Source organism: Aquarana catesbeiana, linkage group LG06 (assembly GCF_042186555.1).
Source record: "Aquarana catesbeiana isolate 2022-GZ linkage group LG06, ASM4218655v1, whole genome shotgun sequence".
Classification (NCBI taxonomy): Eukaryota; Metazoa; Chordata; class Amphibia; order Anura; family Ranidae; genus Aquarana; species Aquarana catesbeiana.
In genome coordinates this window covers 253,680,157-253,700,246 of record NC_133329.1, presented here as the reverse complement: position 1 = coordinate 253,700,246, position 20,090 = coordinate 253,680,157, and the positions used below count along the sequence as shown (strand labels likewise).

Sequence of the window (20,090 nt, the reverse complement as noted above, 5' to 3'; positions counted from 1 at the left end):
TTTAATTTAGACAAGCAAGGCTGGTAGCTATAAATTACACATTGAACAGTACTATTAGATAACTGTGAAAAATGGCAGAATGGAAACCCTGTAAAACACTTTTAAATCAGTCTGTTGTGTTCAGCGTAGCTTTGATCTGTTTAGTGCTTTCTATTACTGAATGTGTGCCAACTATATCAAACATCAATAAAAAGCAAAGGTTTGATCATAACTCGGCATGTTTTATATAACTCTGCCCCATGTGTCTGTTGGCAATGTAGCACTGATATAAATCAACTTTCTTCAAAAACAATGTTCCAGATAAAAACCTCAGAATGCTTTGTTCTATCTAAAATATGCACTTTATTTTAAAAATAGTGTTTCAGATTCATACATGTGAGTCTTGAGCAAAACCAAATTAAAGTAGATGTTCTAAATCTAAATTGCAATACGAGATGAGGGAACTGACTGCACAATAAAACAATGTAACCCCATCTAAATCAGTCAAATATTTGTTATGGACAGAACTTGGGATTGGGTACTGGGATTCAGTAAGTACCCTAATGCCGCATACACAGGGTCAGATTTTCCTTGCTGTTGGAAAGTCTGACGGTATGTATGCTCCATCGAACATTTGCTGTCGGAATTTCCGCACACAAATGTTTGAGTCCAAGCGTGTGTAGACAAGTCCATCGCACAAAAGTTCATGCATGCTCTGAATCAAGCAGAAGGAGCTGCACTGGTTATTGAACTTCATTTTTCTCGGCTCGTCGTACGTGTTGTACATCACCACGTTCTCACATTCGGAATTTTGGGTCAACATTTGTGTGACCGTGTGTATGCAAGACAAGTTTGAGCCAGCAACTTTCGGAAAAAAATCCAAGGTTTTGTTGTCGGAAAATCCTATTGTGTGTACGGGGCATAAGCGTTTTTACTAAATCCCAAAAGTAATTTATTCATTGAGAGGGTACTGGTGTATTGCTAGCAGGTCTTGTAATGCAAGGCAAGCCTTCTAACTGCAATAGGCACAGATATATATGAAATCCACCGTGCATTATTAAATGATTGTAAAGGTTTACTTTTTTTAAACAAACATGCAATATTACTTGCCTGCTCTGTGCAATATTTTTTTCTTGTTCTCTGGCCCCCTGCATCGTTCTAATGACTTTTGCTGCAGCGAGAGATATATTGGATATATTTACATGTTTTTGTATTGGACAAATTATTCCTCCCTCCTGGAAGCATGTGTTCCCGGAGGTGGGAAGGGCAATTATGTTTACACTATTTATAAGAGTCAAATTAATCTGTTTGTTAGCCATGAGTAGGGCCTGATGTCCGAAACACGTTGGCTTTGTACATGACTGTATTACACAAATGTCAATAAAGACCATTTGATTATAGACGATTCACTGGAGTGCCAGCTTTTTCTACATATTATCTGTTGCATCCTCATTGGAGAGATTCTTCTGCTGCTCATGACTTCTTGACAATGTTATCACCAGGATAACAAGTAAGAAGAGATCCTCTAGTAAGGCTCCAGGCACCAATAAAAACCTGACAGAGGTTCTTACCCTTAGCTACTCCTATAAAAACTAATATAAGTTTTGGTTGGGGTTGGGCTTTGAAACAACATTACAGAGATGCCATAATCATAGATAATACTAACTGAGTCTAAAATATATCTCCTTGAGAGACCAGGATCCTTTGTGGTTTCTGGAAACATGGTTATGTCATCTCTACTAAAGGTGGAGATTACTGTTCAGAGCCATGGATTGACCGATTGGGCCTGAGCAACTGTTCCTGAAGCCCCTTTAGCAGTGACAATAACATGATTGCTGGAAAAGCCTAAAGAGTTCTAATGTTTTATGGAAAGGTGTTTATTGTATTTACTCATGTAATAATACATGGCTGTAAAATATCTTTAATGTAAATTTTTAAGTATAGGTTGATGTTAAGGTTACTGTTGTGCGATTTTCTATTGAATTTAGACTGCTATTGGGTATGTACACATGATGGGTGACAAATGGAGGGGGGGGATCTGCTCCACAAGTGACAAAGGTTAATAGTGTAAGAATCTCTACCCCCATCCCCCATGACATGGGGGCATGCTTCCTTATTAGGTGCTATCCTACAGGAAGTACAATACTTTCTTCAAAGAACAGTAATGTCATACAGGGTCAATTGACCAGAGGTCCGCCATCTGATAGGGAAGGGCGTGCCGGCCTCCTGGTTTATGGATTTTTGCACATTCTTCAGTGGCTGTTGGAATGAAATAGTAAATGGTTTTCAAATTCAGTGCTACCTCAAAATACAAAGATTCCCAATAGGCTATTTTTGTGGTGGGGTCCACCAATCATATCACAAAACACTAGAGAATACCACTGCTGTTTCCTAAAATGCTATGGTTAAAGTGCCCCTCTTGAAATATTGTCACACTTAAATATACGCTTTAGGGCACTTTCACACTGAGCAGCGCCGGGCGTTGGCGGTAAAGCACCGCTATTTTTAGTGACGCTTCACTGTAGTTTTTTGCAGCACTTTTCGGTCGCTAGCAGGGCACTTTTAACCCCTTTAACCCCTTTTTAACCACTTTTAATGGCCGAAAAAAGGCTAAAAGCGCACACAAAGCGTCGCTGCAGCGATGCTTTGCCAGCGCTCCCCATTGATTTCAATGGGCAGGGGCACTTTAGGAGCAGTGTATATGCCGCTCCTACAGCGCCTCAAAGATGCTGCTTGCAGGACTTTTTTGAGCGTCCTGCCAGTGCTCCGCTCCAGTGTGAAAGCCATTAGGCTTTCACATTGGAGTGAAAGTAGAGGAGCTTTGCAGGCACTATTTTTAGTGATATATAGCGCCTGTAAAGCGCCTCAGTGTGAAAGGGGTCTTACAGTATAATTGGGTAAAGTTTTTAATCCATATAACATGGAATTATTTTTTGTTCGGATTTTTCATGCTAATGCCATAAATTGAAAATACATTCACATACAAATATCTAAGCAGATTCAGCACAAAGAGAAGACATTTTTTTTTTTTTTTTTTTTTTTTGGCATTTCATTCATAACATCCAAATTTAATTTTCTGATGGCAGTATACATTAATACAATTTAATCCTCAGCCCCTCAATTTGCAAAGACAGCTGGCTTTAGCTACACATCCTCCCCTATAATTACATATCACCATGCCAATATGTTCTCATGAATACATTTAACAACTGTTTAGGGCCTTTTGTTCAATGTGTCTGTGCAACGTATGCTGCATTGTGCCATAACATTCTGACAAATAATCCCCATCTGCACATAATAATCTTACACTAAATAAACTAAATCAGCGCAGATGTATAAACCCCAAAGTAAAATTATTCCACAGTGAAAAATCTGCCAAAACAGCACTTTTTCCCTTTTTTAGCCAGCTGATATCTCGTTTCAGTTAAGTTTAAATCGGGTATTCTATATATTAGCTCCAGATGTGTAAAAAAAAGCACTGCTGCTATCTGCTGGAGAAATTGTGGTAGTGCAGTGGTTAGTTATTTCTGTATTTTCAAAGCTGGACTCAGTATTAAATTAAAGAATTAAATGAGAACAGTCCTTCACATTTTACATAATTACAATGAAATAATACTATTTATACCTTTGTTCAATTAATAACAACAATTTATTTGCATAATGTAATGTGATTACATTTAAGAATTGGCTTTTTGACTAGCAACACCTTAATTCAATGAAGAGTGTTTTTTTTTTAATTACAGTATGTTATTAGCACTTCAGAAAAAACATCTTGTCCTGATGTGACTTCAGGAGAGTCAGTTGTGATGGGATGCTATTGGGTCTTTAACTCAAAGAAGATCAAGCCCCAACCACTAAACGCTTAATCTTGAACATGCTTATGTCTTAAAAAAAATAGATCTTCAGCTATCATTAAAATAAAACATAGTAACTCTGCCACATAGGTCCTTGTGCAGGTACATCCTGTTATAGGATGACAAAGTGCTGTTTGTCTCCCAATTGCTTTCAATGTCATTGTCATCTTGTCACATATGCTTCCAGCAGAAACTATAATGGAGATTTAATGCACAAGCATGTTACAACTTTGTCACTATTTGGAAGCCCACCCAAAAGACCTGTCATTCTCTTCAGCCAGTCTTGTGATTCAACAACAGATTAGAAATGCCAAAGACTAAAAGGAAAGCTGCAGTGTACTAAAGTTTATTCAAGTTTGTCATGTATATATTATGCACAATGTTACACAGCACTCACACAGATTGTCACGCTGAATATCCAGCTTGGAGAGATGAGAAAAATGCAATGTAATGTGGCTGATGGTAATTCAGTATGACTATGTATCACGTATTGTCTCCAAAGTTGTCGTCAGCTCAAAGGAGGCCAAAATCAAACATTTATCTGACTTGTGTAACTATAGATGGGAATAGGGTGTGAAATAAAAGGCAATGATCAAACTTTTTTTTTTTTCTGGTGGCACAAAATGTTCATTATTGAGAGCAATCAAGTATTTTCTATTTTGGAAAAAGGGAATGGTTTACTGCTGTCTGATAGAAACCTCACCGATTTCTTGACTTGTTTGCAATTTTTCTTTCCAACAGTGCAATCGGCAACATGTACTCATCAAGGACAAACTTACGCAGACAGGGATGTCTGGAAACCAGAACCTTGCCAAATCTGTGTTTGCGACACTGGATCCGTTTTGTGTGATGAAATCATGTGTGATGACACCGACCCAGAGTGTGAAAACCCTGAAATTCCATTTGGAGAGTGCTGCCCAATATGTCCATCACCTCCAAGTGTAAGTATCATTCAAAGGAGATCTGTACTGAAAGTGCCAGGCAAACCTTCATTGCTGACCTTCTGATAGTGCTAATTGCCTGACTATCATGCTGATCTGCGAGCTTCAATATTTTTCCAAGCCATTAACAAAGAAAAAAAATAATGATCAGGAATTCTGACTTACAGTGGAACTTTATGAAAAATATAAAACATAGGTGAACAGGCAGGATTTTTAATGCAGAAGAGACATACTATGTCTCTTCTGCATTAAAGTTATTTACCTGCCTGTCCGCCCATATACAGTGAGCTGCGCATGCACAGATTATTGTATAGGTTTGGCAATGCCGAGACGACTGAACTATCATGCATGTGCTGGAACAGCGGCATCTTGGCCCGGCCAATGAAAGTGACCATTGATCGATCAGTGAGTATAGCATCACTTTAACTCTACCTTTAGTTGCGTGATACTTGTTCCAGGCCATTGACTCAGAAAGTACTGAAAACAGAGTAAGCCAGGAAACAGGTCATCAATGGCGGCTTCCATATTTCTTCTGGCACATGTTTCACTTAAAGTAAACCTTCCTATTAACCAAACAGGTAAACATAATTATAGTTTAATAACCTGCTCCATCAGCTGTATCAATTGTACTTTGGGTCTCCAGCATCCGGACACGCACCCTGCTCAATGCTCCAGTCAACAGCTCTCGCACTACCTATGCAAATATGCAAAGGCTTCTGATTGACCTAGTAAAGTGTCATCATTGCCACAGTTTGATTATCTCTCCAATATCTCCTTTTCCATCACTTGATTAAATAATCAATTCCTGCAATACATAACTATATGAAGACTACTAGATGTAAAAATAGTGTACTGAGCTATACAAAGATTCCCCAGTATATTATTCCATTTTGCTGAAACAGCTGTTGGTAGCACTGGAAAATGTAGCATTCTAATAATAAGAAAACAGTTTGTACCTAGTAAGTGTTTATGTCATCGCTGTCTAGGTCAGCTATCAAAGTACATAGAAGTTTTTAAAGTACACAACATAAGACTTTATAGGTACAAAGACCAACACGCCAATTTAGTAGATTATATGGCACATCTGTACATAAAAGATTATTGTAGTACTATTATATTTCATCTGTTCACCTAATTCTGATTTGCTGCTTTCTATTTATATATAAATATATGCCCAAAATTAATTATCTTCTTTAAGATGAGTAAAAAAAATGAGTTACGGTTCATTTAACTATACTATTTTTACCCAGGTTACATGTGCTCTTAAAAGAACCAATTCGTTTTCATTTTTCTGTTAATTTTTTTGGCAGAATTTCTCAGCCAGATTTTCCCTTTAATAGCCCATCTAAATAATTTTCAGCACATGTCTGAAATGTAAGTGCAAGCCCTCAGTAAGAACATTTGGAATGTGTTCCTTAGGTGAAAAGAAATTTCACACACACATTTTGAAAACCCCTCATATTCATGGCTATAATCCAAACCAAGTGTAAGCAATGAAAACTGCATGTTTCCCTCAGAATAAAAAAATATAAAAGGTTTCCTGTAAGCCCCCTTTCCCTCCCACTGGCCCTTTAACTGAGTCTTTACCCAGAGAGGTGGAACAGACTTCCCAATCATGTGATTACTATAATTGACTGTCACATGATCAGGAGCCCCTCCTGCTGGCTCCCAATCATAACCAGATTGGGAGTTGTGCTGGGTGCATGCAATGAGCACACTCTCAGCACAAAAACCTCAGTTGTCATATGCGCATATGTACAGTAGGTGGGCATTAAAGCCTACCCTTCTTCCCTTAAGAGCCCTTGCACACTGGGGCGGTTTGCAGGCGCTATTGCGCTAATAATAGCGCCTGCAAACCGCCCCGAAAGTGCCGCTGCTGTCATCCCAGTGTGAAAGCCCCGAGGGCTTGCACACTGGAGCGATGCGCTGGCAGGACGGTAAAAAAAGTCCTGCCAGCAGCATCTTCGGAGCGGTGAAGGAGCGGTGTGTATACCGCTCCTTTACCGCTCCTGCCCATTGAAATCAATGGGACGGCGCGGCTATACCGCCGGCAATGCGCCTCTGCAGAGGCGCTTTGCGGTGGTATTTAACCCTTTCTCGGCCGCTAGCGGGGGGTAAAACCGCCCCCGCTAGCGGCCGCATACCGACGGTAAAACGCCGCTAATAATAGCGGCGTTTTACCGCCGACGCCGCCCCCCGCCCCAGTGTGCAAGGGCTCTAACACATTTGCATTACATGGTTAGCTCGTAGACTGACCCCAACACTTGACCCCTCCCCCCATCCAGAACCTGGTGAATATGAACATGGGCTGTCAATTACAACTAGCACACCAAAGATACCTTTTCCACCCTGTAATAGTCATTGTCCCTACTTTCTGCATAAAGAAAAGAAGTAGTGCAATTGTACCAGCTAATAGAGTTGACTATAAAGATATGAATATGTTTGCATGCTTGATAAATGGAAAAGTTCTGTTATCCCTTAACCTAAGCAAAAGTGTAACCCTTATCCGAACCTTTACCCTACAATGTACTCTAACACTCAGTTGCCTAAAAAGTAATCCTAAATGTAATTTTCAACCTCTAATCCATCTCCTAACTTATCTTCTAACTTTAACTCCTACAAGTAAAGACTTGCTTTCTGCCTTGATTCCTGACAGTACTGTGCCAAGCAAAACAGGACTGAAGGGTACCCAATAGCTTTTATTATTTATTTTTCCTTAACTCTGAGACTAAATCGGTATAATCAGAGATACATTAAGGCCAATTTAATAGAGAGGTTGAGAATCTTTACACAGTAAGTTGTCCAATCACATGCATATATAATAAGTTAACAGGGATTTGTTTTATATGTGACTGGATAACTGATGTGAATATTCAGATGATTTATTGTATGAAGATTTTCAATTCATTTAGAGAATCAGTCTCTTTATATGTGTGGGCATTCTGGCAATTCCAATAAGTGAACAAATACATCCCAAATAATTAAGACAATAAAAAACTGTTATTAAGTGACAGCTCCACTTCTCTTAACAAAAAGAAGACTGGAGAATCAAGGTAAGCGAGTGGAGAATGTAAACAATACCCCAATATTTAATATCTACCTCCTGAAACTGCAGCCAACTTTTGCATCTCTGCTGGTGTCAAAAAATCTTCCATAGCCTAACACAGCGCCAACATTTGGAAAAATGCAGAAAGGGTTCCTGAAGTGGATCACGCTGTGACTTAATTTAGGTATAGTTACAAATCGCTCTTGCCATCAGCTACATCTCCCAGTCTCCTAGTCCACCAATACTATTTGCTCTCTAAAGGAGTTCAAAAGTCTCATTCTATGCATTAAGGTGAAAAACCTTCTGTGCTGCAGCTGCCCCCAGAGCCCCCATTTTTCTTACCTGAACCCGATCACAAGCCCAGCAGCTCCAGCCGCTGTGTCTGTCCTCATTGGATAGATTAATAGCAGCAGGAGCCATTGGCTCCCGCTGCTGTCAATGAAATCCAGTCACACGGGAGCCGGGGGCAGGGCCGAGTCCTGCTGTCTTTGGAGCGCGTTCGCATGGGTGCCCTCATGGAAATCGGCTCTCCGTGGGGGCACTCGCCGAAGAGGAGGAGGAGCCAGGAGTGCCGCCAGGGGACCCCAGAAAAGGAGGATTGGGGGGGCTCTGTGCCAAACCCTTGCACAGAGCAGGTAAGTATAACATGTTTGCTATTTAAAAAAAAAACAAAAAAGAAACAAATCGTTACCATAACTTTAACAAAGTAAATCATTATACTAATGTAAACCTGCTCTATAATCTATTTTAAATAGTTAAAAAGTGTAACAGATAACAGAAAATGTAATGTTTTTCTAAATTTTATTTATGAACAGCCTACGCCAGCTGAAAGTGCAAATGGAAAACCAGGACAAAAAGGATCCAAAGGCGACAACGTAAGTTATTTTTTCAACAACTTAGAGGAATAATATGTCTCGGAAAATTTGATTTTTTTTTAGGTGTATTGTAATGTAAACATTTCCTTTGTGTAAAATACCTGGTGTTCCTGCCAGTCCCTCTGCTTTCCTATTAAAAAGTTACCACACCAGGCATGACAGCACAAAGTGGTCAGTTCTCTAGCTAGTTCTCAGTTTGCTCTCCTCTAATGATCAGACGTGTCGTGTTTCTCCTCCCCCAGCTCTCTGCGCTCCCTATGCAGCTGAGAAAAAAGGTTATGTGATCACTTATTAAGAAAGGGGGAGACACAATTTATGTTTTGTCTATACATAAATGTTTTGCCTTTCATTTTTATTTTAAACTGAATGGGTTGTTTTAAAGATAAGGTTTACATATCTTGTAAGCCCAGTCTCCTGGTGACCACAGGAAATTAGATCTACAGTAAGCCTGTAATAAAACATAAACATAGATACAAATTAAGTAACTGTGTTAACTGAGATATAGATATGACCCTATATAAATTATAATTGTAATTTACTGTTGAGGTACAGTATATGTGCATAACCCTATACAAATAATAACATTGTACAATTTAATTGTTACATAGTTGAATTACTGACTTCTGCTCCATAGGTAAAAAAACATTCCAAAAAAGCACTATTTTTCTACTTTGATCGGTGTTAGTTTAAAAAAATGTATTTTATAATTTTCCTATTTAAAATGACACTTGAATTATGCTTCAAAGTATGGCAAATTTATTTACAAATCAAATAAAGGTTTCTTATTAAATTTTTCGCTATTTCTTAATGCTACACTAAAAAAATTACAAAAAAAATGAAATAAAAAACAAAAAAAATATATGAATGCCTAGAAAAATTAACTGCTTGCCAACAAGCCACCATCGTTACACAGTGGCAGGTTGGCTCTCCTGTGCGAATTGCCATAGCTGTACGTCGGCGATTGAATTACTGACTTCTGCTCCATAGATAAAAAACATTCCAAAAAAGCAGTATTTTTCTATTTTGATCGGTGTTAGCTTTAAAAAATGTATTCTATAATTTTCCTATTTAAAATGACACTTGAATTATGCTTCAAAGCATGGCACATTTATTTACAAATCAAATAAAGGTTTCTTATTAAATGTTCGCTATTTCCTAATGCTAAACTAAAAAAAATGACAAACAAAATGATAAAAACAAAAAAATCCATGAATGCCTAGAAAAATTAACTGCTTGCCAACCAGCCATCATTGTTACACAGCGGCAGATTGGCTCTCCTGCACAAATCACCGTAGCTGTACGTCAGCTCGCGCAGGCGCAGTTGCAGACGGTTGTGGTCTTGCAGAAGCGGAAGATCAAAAGCTGTAGGGTTTTTGTTGTCAACGTTTTGATGAAGCTCAGTCCATCCTTCTCAAGATTATTGTTGACAATTAAAACACTGCTGTTTTTGATCTTCCTCCTTTGCAAGACCCGTGAGTGCCTCTAAACCAGTTTTATATATACAGTATCTCACAAAAGTGAGTACACCCCTCACATTTTTGTAAATATTTTATTATATCTTTTCATGTGACTACACTGAAGAAATGACACTTTGCTACAATGTAAAGTAGTGAGTGTACAGCTTGTATAACAGTGTAAATTTGCTGTCCCTTCAAAATAACTCACCACAGCCATTATTGTCTAAACCGCTGGCAACAAAAGTGAGTACACCCCTAAGTGAAAATGTCCAAACTGGGCCCAAAGTGTCAATATTTTGTGTGGTCACCATTATTTTCCAGCACTGCCTTAACCCTCTTGGGCATGGAGTTCACCAGAGCTTCACAGGTTGCCACTGGAGTCCTCTTTCACTCATCCATGATGACATCATGGTGCTGGTGGATGTTAGAGACCTTGCACTCCTCCACCTTTCGTTTGTGGATGCCCCACAGATGCTCAATAGGGTTTAGGTTTGGAGACATGCTTGGCCAGTCCATCACCTTTACCCTCAGCTTCTTTAGCAAGGCAGTGATTGTCTTGGAGGTGTATTTGAGGTCGTTATCATGTTGGAATACTGCCCTGCAGCCCAGTCTCCGAAGGGAGGGGATCATGCTCTGCTTCAGTATGTCACAATACATGTTGGCATTCATGGTTCCCTCAATGAACTGTAGCTCCCCAATGCCGGCAGCACTCATGCATCCCCATCCCCAGACCCACCACGATGCTTAACTGTAGGCAAGACACACTTGTCTTTGTACTCCTCACCTGGTGGCTGCCACACACACTTGACACCATCTGAACCAAATAAGTTTATCTTGGTCTCATCAGACCACAGGGCATGGTTCCAGTAATCCATGTCCTTTGTCTGCTTGTCTTCAGCACTTTGCTGGTTTTCTTGTGCATCATCTTTAGAAGAGGCTTCCATCTGGAACAACAGCCATGCAGACCAATTTGATGCAATGTGCGGCGTATGGTCTGTGCACTGACAGGCTGACTCCCTACCCCTTCAACCTCTGCAGCAATGCTGGCACCACTCATACCTCTATTTCCCAAAGACAATCTCTGGATGTGACGCTGAGCACGTGCACTCAACTTCCTTGGTCGATCATGGTGAGGCCTGGAGTGAAACCTGTCCTGTTAAACCGCTGTATGGTCTTGGGCACCATGCTGCAGCTCAGTTTCAGGGTCTTGGCAATCTTCTTATAGCCTAGTCCATCTTAATGTAGAGCAACAATTATTTTTTTAGATCCTCAGAGTGTTCTTTGCCATGAGGTGCCATGTTGAACTTCCAGTGACTAGTATGAAAGAGTGAGAGTGATAACACCAAATTTAACACACCTGCTCCCTATTCACACCTGAGACCTTGTAACACTAACGAGTCGCATGGCACCCGGGAGTGAAAATGGCTAATTGGGCCCAATTTGGACATTTTCACTTAGGGGTGTACTCACTTTTGTTGCCAGCAGTTTAGACATTAATGGCTGTGCATTGAGTTATTTTGGAGGGGCAGAAAATTTACACTGTTATACAAGCTGTACACTCACTACTTTACATTGTAGTAAAGTGTCATTTCTTCAGTGTTGTCACATGAAAAGATATAATAAAATATTTACAAAAATGTGAGGGGTGTATATATATATATATATATATATATACAGTGCTCAACATAAATCAGTACATCTCAACAGATTTTTCAGAAAACCTTTACTTTCCTTTCAGAATCAACGTTTTCTATGGGACAGTATACTACAAAATACTCCCACAAATGCGGGCCATTGATTGCAACCAAAATGTGTTCATTTGCACACACAAAAATGTATTTTTCCTAACTAATTCATTCAAGACCATATTGCAAAAATGAATACACCCCAATGAAAGTCTTACATAGTTACATAGTTGGTAAGGTTGAAAAAAGACACTAGTCTATCCAGCTTAACCTGTGGTGTGTGAGTGTGCTTGTGTTTATGACAATAGTATGTTGTATAACCCTGTATGTTGCGATTGTTAAGGTGCCCATCTAATAGTTCTTTTTAAACTATCGACGCACCCTGCTGATACCACTGCTTGTGAAAGAGAAATCCGCATCCTTACTGCTCTGACAGTAAAGAACCCTCTACGCAGTTTAAGTTTAAACCGCTTCTCTTCCAATTTCAGTGAATGGTGTGTCTTTTTAAATTCACTTTCACTGAAAAGTTCTTTACCAGTACGGTATTCGTACATCGCTATCACATCCCTTCTCAAGTGTCTCATCTCCAAACAGAATAAGTTCAATGCTTGTAGTCTTTCCCCATACCCGAGATCCTCCAGTCCCTTTATTAGCTGTGTTGCCCTTCTCTGGACTCTCTCAAGTTCCAGCAAATCCTTCTTGAGGACTGGTGCCCAGAAGTGGATTGCATACTCAAGATGTGGCCGGACCAGTGTCCTGTAGAGTGGGAGAATTACTGTTTTGTGGTTTCAGAAACAAAGCTAAATTTTAGACAACAAAATCCTAATTAACAAGAATTCAACAACAGATGAGTCTAATTATTCATTAAACAAGTGTTTAGCAGGCAGGTGATTATAAAAGGGTGTTATTTAAGGCTGGGTTTACACTGATGCAGCTGCAGGTCACAGCAGGGGTCCGGTGCGTTCCTGTTCACCGATTCAGGTGTGACTCAGGTCGTAATTTTTGCCTGAATTTGCACCTGAAACAGTGCCAAAGATGCACAGGACTGTTTTCCAATGCAGACCATGGCTGACCCAGAGCTGTGTGAACTGTCTCCATTGAGAGCCGGTCATACTCCCCTGTCATGTGAATTGGATGTGAGCATCCCTGCATTCAATTGGCATCAGTGTGAACCTAACAAAGAAAACCCCTTTTCGTTTCATGCTCTCAACAATGGCACCACATGAAAGAGAAATGTCACAAGGCCTGAGAAAGAAAATAATTTCTTTACACAAGAAAGGTGAAGGCTACAAGAAGATCATCAAAGCTTTACTTATCAGTCAGAATACTGTAGCAAAAGTGCTAAAAAAAGTAACAAAGATGGAACTGCAACCATCTCACAGAGATGTCCAAGCCATCCAAGGAAGTAAACATCTCAACAGGAGTGTCTTCTGATGACAAGGGTTGAAGAAAATTGTCATGCAAGTTCACTGCAGTTAGCTAAAGAAGTAGAAAGCCAAACTGGGGCGATTGTTTCCCGTGACACAATACGCCGTACAAAAAAGGCATGCATGGGTTTCGTCCACGAAGGAAGCCTCTCCTAAACCCCATGCACAAAAAAGCCTAGAATTTGCCAGGGCATGCTGAAAAATAAGAAGTCTATGAAGGCTTTTCAGTAAACATACCTGAATTATTTATGAATTAATTCTTGAGGAAGGAGGGTATTGTATGAGCAATAAAAGGTAATATTGCTGATCCAATGCACCCCCATGTTTATCCCTTTAAAGACCCTGCAAATACTGAAGAAATGCCTGTTGATCCACCTAGAATATATCTCAGTTTCAAATTTCCTGTTGTGGGTTGCCAGCACTCTAGTTTTAAATCAGAAAAAAATTGTGTCAGCCCTGTTCAATTGCACTTTTGTTAAACTGCAGGATCCATCATCCTCCCCTCATCCCCACAACATACAGAGAGATGTTTTGTAGACCACAGTAAGAACTGGGGGGGCTGGTCTAACTCTTTGAGATAGCAAAGGCACAGTGAACAGGGCACTGACAAGCATTTTTTACACTTCTTGAACAAATATAACACCATGCTTAAATGGCATATTTAAAAGGGACCAAATAAGATATCTACACAGACATATTAGAAACATCTTTAGGCTTGTGTGCGGGCAGGAGTAGAAATCCAGTTCTGTACATATGTTCCATTAATACTATTTTTTTTAACTAGAGATTGATTAACTCCACTAGTAAAATCTAGGTATTCATGAAATTAAGCTTTTTCATGTCCCTGAATTTTCTGTGCAATGTAGAAGATTTCAGTAAAAAATTTACCATTTTGGTGAAATGCATTGGGGAAGACATTGGTGGTTTCTTTGGTGGTTTCTAGGGTGCGGCAGGCTTTAAGTTGCTCCTGTGGGTTACAGAAGATCTTTACACTTACCCTGGACCTGTCATTGATTAAAGCAATGGGGCCAATTTACTAAAACTGGAAAGTGCAAAATCTGGTGAAACTGTGCATGGTAGCCAATCAGCTTCTAATTTTAAGCTTGTTCTATTAAGCTTTGACAAAAAAAAAAAAAAAAATCAGAACTGGAGGCTGATTGGTTTCTATGGAGAGCTGCACAAGATTTTGCATTCTCTAGTTTTAGTAAATCAACTCCAATTATATTTTTTAATTTTTTTTTTTTTTAATTAAAGTTAAAAAGAGACAGTAAAAATAAACAGTACACAAATTAAAATCAAATAAATACACAAAAAAGGAAGAAACACAAATAGAAACAACATTGACTAAAATAAACAAAACTACCCTAATTCATCCTAAATATAAAAAAGTTGTTTTTTTGTAAAGCAAATTTCACCTAAGAAGCTCAACAAAGTTAGGTACTTCTGCTTCAGCAAGATTATGCCACTGGCAAAACCATTCCTTCAATTCAAATAAAAAGGTAACAAAAATCACTTTAGCCAAACCAACAAATAGATCTTTAATGAAGTTTTGCAGATGCACAAACACACTTTGTATAGCTTACACCTAGTATTCCTATCACAGATGCAATTCTTGAAGCATTGCTATATGAAACGCTTTATTTCCGTTCCTTATCAGGGCATTCCCGGCAGAAATGGTGAGAATGGCAGTCCTGGTGTACCTGGTCCTCCAGGTCCTCCTGGCCCTCCTGGGATTTGTGAAGGCTGTGGTTCCCTAAATGGTGGAGGAGAGCCGGTATGTAACCTCTATTTTTATTTTCACATTACACACTTCATGAGCAGGATGTATGAAAAAATACCATACCCATTTATGTTTTCATACAGTTATAATCATAGTTTTGGTAGAAGTAACAAAGGTGAATGGGCTTAGATGATTGCTGGTAATATTTGTACATTTGAGAGTAATATTAAAGTACCAAATTACTTACTACCCTCTCCGGTATTTCTAAGATACCAACATACAGTGGTTGATTTACTAAAAGCAAATAGATTGTGCACTTTGCAAGTGCAGTTGCACTAATTTTTTCCAGAGCAAAGAATATCCAATCAGGTGAAAGGAAAATTGAGGAAAAAAAACAGCATTTTTGCGTAGCCTCCCTGACGGTATTCCCGAGTGTGGCTTGGGGTTAAATTTCAGTCCCATTAGCGGTAACCCCGAGCCACACTCGGGATTACATTGCAGGATCCTGGTGCGGCGTTACTTACCTTGTCCCCAGGATCCTGCGATGTCCCCCCCTGTGTCTGCGGGCTCTGTCTCCTCCGAAGCCTCTCCGTGCCAGGCTCCGTTCCCTGCGAGCGTCGAGACGCACGGGGGCGGAGCCTGACGGCAAATTCAAAAAACTGTACAAACCATAACACATACAGTACTGTAATCTTACAGATTACAGTACTGTATGAACTTATTTCACATCCCTTTTGTCCCCAGTGCTTTGTCCAATGCCCTGCATGCAGTTTTATATGATATATACTGTTCTTTCTGCCTGGAAACTTGAGATTGTCCATAGCAACCAAAAAGTGTCCCTTTACGTCAAAAGTGGCTTTAGACCAGCTAGAAAACAGCGATAGTAAATTAGAACACTTGCAGAACTGAGCGATAGTGAATCGTGAGGAAATTTATTTTATTATTATTATTATATTATTTTTTTTTTTAATTATTTATATTTATTTATTATATTATAATTTATGTTTTTGTTTTTTAAAACTTCATCATACCCGGGATATCTACTAGACTCTTGTTTGGACAGATTTAAGTGTGTTATTGTTAAGAATTACAGGCCTACAATATAAAAAGCCAAATTTCCATGCAAAATAATTGTACCGCTTTCAGCACCTAAAATCCGAAATAATCATACCGTCAGGGAGGTTAAACGTGATCGGATGATGGAAATCTTCAGAGCTTCACCACATTCACTAAGCTCTGGAGAAAATGAGAGCAACTGAGCTTCAAAAGTGCACAGCCTATTTGCCTTTAGTAAATCAACCCCACTGTAATGTCGCTGTGTTGTGAAAAAGCAGCATGCCAGACTAAAACTTATCTATAGCCAAAGTTTTTTTTTTTAACAGAGTAGGAAATTAAATCCCTGCAGGGTATTTTTTGCCTTTTGTGTGTCATTGGGGAGAATTACTATTACTTCCTGTCCTATAGACAAAACAGGAAATAAGGGAAAATACCTCAAAAGCGAGAAAAATCTTTTCTTAGGCTGGGTTCACTCCGCAGCACGGAGCGGCTCACAGCAGGAGTCCGGTGCGTCCCCATTCACCATTTCAGGTCCGATTTCAGTCCGAATTTTTGGATGAATTCAGACCTGAAACGGACTGGAAGATGCAGAGGACTCCTGTGCAATTCGCACCGGAGATGTGTGAGTTGGCTCCATAGAGAGGCAGTCACAATCTCCTGTCATGCGGATTGCCGCATCCAGTTCGCAATAGTGTGAACTCAGCCTGAGACAATTATAACAAGAACAAGTGTCCCCATTGGAAGATTTCCTTTAGAAAATCCTGTTCTGATAATAACTCAAAATTTTGTATTTTCTCTAACTTTCAGTTCCAGTGATAGTGATCACAGAACACATCAAGGAAGTCACTCTCCTTAATGGGGACACAAACAGCAATAAAAACCTGATAGTGGTTTTAACCCTTTGTCTATCTACCCAAAACTAAAGTTTTGCCTTTAGATACACTTTACCTAAAAATTTCTGTTTGTTTTTGAGTACTCTGTATATGATTTTGCTGCTAGAGAGATAGCATCTCAAGGAATTCTTTATTCCTGACACTACTGTCTGAATTTCATGCTATCTGGGGAGTCCAGCACATTCTCATGGTAAGTAGAATAGCATGTTAACTCACTGAATCACAATTTGGGCAATGAGTCTTTGTCTCTTTTTGTACATTCCAAAGGAAAAAAAAGAAGCCATTACTGCAGGACTTGGAGAGGATAATGTACATGATCGATTTTCCGACAACAAATGTTGGATGTGAGCTTGTTGGCGGAAAGTCCGACCATGTGTGTGGTCCATCGAACGTTTGTTGTCGGACTTTCCGCCAACAAATGTTGGCTAGCAGGTTCTCAAATTTTCCACCAACAAATGTTTGTTGTCGGACTTTCCGATCGTGTGTACACAAGTCCGTCGGACAAAAGTCCATGCATGCTCGGAATCCAGTATGAGCCGGAGATATAACTAGCGTTCCCAATGGAGATATCATGTATGACTTGTACGTCACTACGTTCGTAATTGTTGGCCAACATTTGTGTGACCGTGTGTATGCAAGACAAGTTGAAGCCAACATCCTTCGAACAAAAATCCACAGTTTTGTTGTCGGAAAGTTCGATCATGTGTACGGGGCACAAGTCTTCTGCTATGTACACATGATCTGACATTCCAACAAAAAAAACATGGATTTTTTTCCGACGGATGTTGGCTCAAACTTGTCTTGCATACACACAGTCACACAAATGTTGTCGGAAATTCCGAACATCAAGAATGCGGTGACGTACAACACGTATGACGAGCCGAGAAAAATGAAGTTCAATAGCCAGTGCGGCTCTTCTGCTTGATTCCCAGCATGTGTGGAATTTTGTGTGTCGGAATTGTGTACACACGCACAGAATTTCCGGCAAGTCTTGTTGTCGGAAAATTTGACAACCTGCTCTCAAACAGTTGTTGGCGGAAATTATGACAGAAAATGTCCAATGAAGCATACACACGGTCGGAATTTCCGACAACATGCTCACATCGAACATTTCCCATCGGAAATTCTGATCGTCTGTACGCGGCATTCTAGTTTAAGATTACAAGAGATTACATTAAAAGATGTCCATACAGAGCCATAATTTTGTAAGTGTTACATTTAGCTTGAGAATAACTTGCATTAATTAGGATAGGAATGGGGGGGGGGGGCATAATGACATTAACATTAGTGCCTGTTGGAAGAGCATCACAGTGTTCCCAGTTCAGAGGTGCAATAAGGACAGACAGGGTAGCTGTCTTAGTATTCCTTGTTCTTAGCAAGTCATCTGCATTTATGTCTATCCATAACAGAGAGGAATTGGTTGCAAACAACAGGTAATAGGTTACTAGGGAGGGCTGCAGAAATTCTATGGCTCGGGATGTGATTCTGCGAGGTACTGCATTTTGGAAGGCAAACATGTTCATAGGGCTAGCCTTTGGGCGCTGCTGAACTCCCCAAATTATAGCATTTGCAGACTGTATCCCAGAAATAAAAGGATCCTGAGAACCAAATGTTCTGTAGCCTGCATAGCTATCTTATCTACGTTTAATACAAAGCTCTTTTTATTTTAATTTACAAGTGTATTTATCCAATGAACATTACAACATTACACAACATTACACTTTGTTTTTACATTTTTAAGTCCTATGTCAAACCAGCAGTTTGTTTGCATCAATGTGTCTTTGCTAATTTTCGTATGGTCTCGTGTGTTAAGCTCTTCCTCTTGAAATATACCTCTGAATATATTTTGTACATTGTTTTGTACATTGTCTGTTGGTAACTGAAACTGTTTTTACCTAATGTAAAATAAACCAACATTTTTAAGTGTCTATTTGGCTTATTCAATAAAAAAAAGAAAGAAAGACATTAAAGTGACTTAAACTGAATACTTTAACCTAGAGGTTCCTCAACATGCATGCAGAAGCTTAGTCTCCTCACTCAACCCAAATGCCAGGCCATTCTGATGGGACAAAGTTCTGATCAATTTGGGTAGTGTGAAATCCTACAACTTACTTGCATGCCCATACCTCCTTATTGGCTTATCAACCTCAGTGGCCAATAGAAATGTGTGTGTGTGTTGCAGGATGGGGCAGGAAGAGCGATGCAAGCTTCAATACTACCAGAAAAAAAAATTGCAGTTTTCTCCTACCAGAATTGACTAACATTTGGGTGGAGCTATGGGTATAAAAGTTACTGTAGTACTGTGATGCTACCTCTAGGTTTTTGCACTTTATACCTGTTAACAGCTTTTTTTTATGTCTGAGTAATTTTAAGTTTATATTGCAGTCTCATAGAAGACAATTATTATCCATATTGTACTCAACCGACATCATCAAAGTGATTGTTGATTGGATGCTCTGTCTTTCTTGCAATTTTTTTTTTTTTTATTAAGGGTACTTATGTTTAATTGGAATATGGACGCTGGACACATAATTTTACACAAAGTGGTTGCTTTAAGGCAAATAGGTTGTTCACTTTCCAAAGGAATTCTCATTTTGCAAGGGAATTTTCACTTAGCTGGGTAAATGGAGTGTCATTCTGCTGACTTCTATCATCCAAACATGTCCCAAAAAAAATAAAAACATTTTTTTCCTTGTACTTGATTGGGTATGTTTTTCAAAGTGATTTCTCACCATATTTACTAAGCTAGGGGAAAAATCCATCGCAAAGTGAACAGCTTATTCGCCTTAAGTAAATCTACCCCGGACAAGCCTAAAATTGCGTTTGATTGCATATGCAGTACATTAAATAGCCAATAGACACTGATTGTTTTGTCTATAGATTTCCATATTTTACACACTGTAGACATAAAATATCATAATAAATATCAAATATATTTTTGAAATGTACATTCCAGGAGTAAAAAAAAGGCATTTCCAGGAGACAACTTGTTAGCCACTTTAAAAACCGAATAAAGTGTACAGCTACATATTGCAAATTTTGATATCTTCTCTTATAATAACATAACATATCACTTTTCAAAACATACAGGGATGCCTGTAAAGGAAATATTTCTGTATTTTAATCAATAACTCTATTTTACATTAATGTCTGTTTT

At 39.2% G+C, this 20,090-nt stretch overlaps 1 protein-coding gene across 2 annotated transcripts in view; it reads left to right on the top strand.

Annotated features, from left to right (window-relative positions):
• The window catches only part of COL3A1 (collagen type III alpha 1 chain), a 120,469-nt gene that overhangs the window by 19,747 nt on the left and 80,632 nt on the right, over positions 1 to 20,090 (top strand). For both annotated transcript variants that reach the window (XM_073633216.1, XM_073633215.1), the window contains exons 2-4: positions 4,575 to 4,774; positions 8,636 to 8,695; positions 14,922 to 15,038. In XM_073633216.1, the coding sequence (XP_073489317.1) occupies positions 4,575 to 4,774; positions 8,636 to 8,695; positions 14,922 to 15,038 (377 nt within the window). The remainder of the gene's footprint in view (positions 1 to 4,574; positions 4,775 to 8,635; positions 8,696 to 14,921; positions 15,039 to 20,090) is intronic.